General features: G+C 48.9%; 1 protein-coding gene across 1 annotated transcript in view; it reads left to right on the top strand.

Annotated features, from left to right (window-relative positions):
- Positions 1-1,133: 1,133 nt before the first annotated feature.
- VSTM4 (V-set and transmembrane domain containing 4) overlaps positions 1,134-2,825 on the top strand; it is an 84,222-nt gene continuing 82,530 nt past the window's right edge. Inside the window, exon 1 of the mRNA XM_007446243.1 lies at positions 1,134-1,162. Coding sequence (XP_007446305.1) covers positions 1,134-1,162 — 29 coding nt within the window. The remainder of the gene's footprint in view (positions 1,163-2,825) is intronic.

Genomic DNA, 2,825 nt, shown 5'->3' with positions numbered 1-2,825 from the left:
CAGCAACTTCCCTTTAACTCTCTTCGGAGAGTTCCTCGGAGGACCCGGTCCGAAGGGGCCGGATCTGCGCCGCTGGCAGTTGGGGTCTGAGGACTTGTTCGCTGGCGTTTCATGATGACCAGGCCTGGGGAGATAGGGGATCCGCGGCTGCCTGGAGCTGCGGGCCCTTTACCCTTTTCCAAACCACTGTGCTTTAGGGGCAGCCCCTAACCGCATTGCTAGCTTTCATTTGGGGTTTCTGCTCCCACTTCTAATTTGCAAAAGAATTTTCTCTCCTTATTTCTCAAGGCTGAAAGGGCTGTGCGGGCTAGAATAATAGTAATAATAAATATATCGATGGCACTCACATTTTCTGGGTGTCCATTGGGAGCTACAGTTATCTCATATAATCATGACAGTGCCTAAAAGTAATAATGAGGAGAGTAAATATATATATTCAAGTGCTTTGCAAACATTAACTCAGTTAAGCTTGCCTCTGAGGGAGGTGCTATTATTATTACCCCCATCATAGATGAGGAAACTGAGGCCAGGTCCATGCGTTGACTTGCTTTAAGTCACAAGGCTTATACGTGGTGGAGCTGGGATTTGAACGCAGGAGGCCTGGCTAGGCTGTGTTGCTGGTGTTTTGTAAGTAAGGGGACTGATGCATAGAGTTAAGTAATTTTCCAAGGGTGGCCCAGCTACCAAATGGTGGAGCTGGCATTTGAGCCAGCATAGACCAGAGTTTTAGTGGGGAGGAACTTGGATCACAGTGGGAAGAAATTTACCCATTGTCCCCTGGCTACCAGTGCAGTGGAGTTTCCAGTGAACTTGAAATCGGCCCTGTGGAAAATGTTCCTTTCACAGTTGTCACTGTCTTGGCTGACAGTTACTGGAGGTTTGACTGAGATGGTTGAGCCAGGGCAGCTCTAGTGGCCAGCAGCCAGTGAGATACAGGGGGCACAGGGATCTTTGTCGCCTGTGCTCCATGACCACCTTCTTAATTGCGGGTGCTGTCAGAGAGGGTGTCCCCAGAGAGGGGCTTTTTGGGGGTCAAAGACATTCTCATGTTTCCAGGAGACCTCAGGAGCCTAGAGAGCTGGAATTAGAGAACCGCTAGAGTCCACCCTGGCTGTGCCTAAGGCTGTGTAATGATGACAGCCCTTGCTAGTGCAGCACTCGTGTGCCTGTCTCTCTTCTAAATTTTTCACCCACAATCCCTCATCATGATCCCCCTCAAGAGAGAGCCTGGCAGAACCACTTTATACATAAGTCTGGACTCTTAACTGGTGCACTTTTCTACCTCTCCATTGTGGGGAGAAGCGGGACCTTAGGGGTTACCTAGTCCCACCTATCATTTTACAGAAAAGCAAGGTGAGGGGCAAATGTTTACTAAAAGCCGTGCTGTGGTCCAGAGTGGTGAGTGAGTGTTGTCTCTGATGGCAGATGGCCTAGGTGCTAATTCCAGCTCTGCCATGTTCTGTGTGAGCTTGAGTAAGTGGCTTAGCCTCTCTGGGCCTCAGCCCTCTTGTCTGTAAAAATGGGGATAAACATACTATGAGGATAAATTGAGAAAATACATCTACAGTAGAACAGTACTTGGTCTAGAGGTCACACCCAGCAAATGTTAGCGTTCATCTTTGGTCAAGGCCATGTGTTTGTCCTGGTTGAGAGCTATTTTAAGGTGACCGCCTTAATATGAACACATTACCTACCCTATAGACTGGGTCTCTGCTTAGTGCTCGGTAAATACTGGCTTCTAGTGCCATGGGTTTTTAAGTAATACAATTGTATTTCTTTCAGAGATTTATTTGTCATGAATTCAGACTGTCCTTTTAATAAGAATGAGATTTGCACTGCAAACTGGAACACACAATTTGCATTCAGGGAGCCAGGAGCTCCTGGCTCCCTGAAAGGATGAGGGGCGGTCTGTTCAGGACAGAGAAGTGTGGGGCACGGAGCCACTAGCACATCTCTAGCCAGGTCGGAACAGAGGGGCCCCAGCCTTGCTACCTCTGTGTCCCAGGTGAGGCAGGTGCCTTGTTTTTGTTAGACGTTCTATACTCCCCTGCACCTGTAAGTTGCTGTTTCTCACTTCATGATGAGTGTGAGAGGAAGAGAGAGAGGGACGGAGGGAGAGGGGGAGGTTGAGTACTACATGAGTTGGTTGTGTACTGTTGGGCCACACTGATGTCCTTTTAGGCTGTTTTGTGAGCTTTAGTCCTTTTCACAACATTATCCAAATGGGAACAAGAGGATTAGTCCCCATAAATTTTATCCACAGGAACTTAATGTTCACTTACAGGCAGAAACAGCTACATAATTTGTGGGATCCCAGTGCAAAATGGAAATGCGGGGCCCCTCATTGAAAAATTCTTAAGCTTTTAAGACAGCAACAGCAGAGATTAAATCAAGTGGGGGCCCTCCAAGCAGAGGGCCGTGTGTGACTGCAGATCATACCCACAAGAAGCCCATCCTGCCTACAGGTCACTGTGCGTGTCACTTTCTGTTATCCCCACCTGCTGCGCCCTCAGGGAGTGCAAATTTTATCGATATTTTCAAGGTGCTTTCTTGTTGGAGCCTTATACCCACCAAGCAAGGCATCATCTTCCTGTTTTTGAGATGAGGAAACTGAGGCTCTGAGGGCCTCACTCCTAATAGAACCAGGGTTCCAGACCGGCTTTGTTGGATTCCAACCGCGGCTCTCTGCCTAGCCCCGCTACACCACTGGGAAGGCTCTGGGCCTTGAGCATCCTAGCGCCCAGCCCATGGTGGGGCGGGCACAGCCACCTACCAAGTCATGGAGCGTGTGCTTGTTGAAGGAATATGGTTCTCTGCAGCAGGAA

The sequence above is a fragment of the Lipotes vexillifer genome, unplaced genomic scaffold (genome assembly GCF_000442215.2).
Source record: "Lipotes vexillifer unplaced genomic scaffold, Lipotes_vexillifer_v1.1 scaffold1143, whole genome shotgun sequence".
In the NCBI taxonomy this organism is placed as follows: domain Eukaryota; kingdom Metazoa; phylum Chordata; class Mammalia; order Artiodactyla; family Lipotidae; genus Lipotes; species Lipotes vexillifer.
This window is presented reverse-complemented; position numbering and strand designations above follow the sequence as displayed.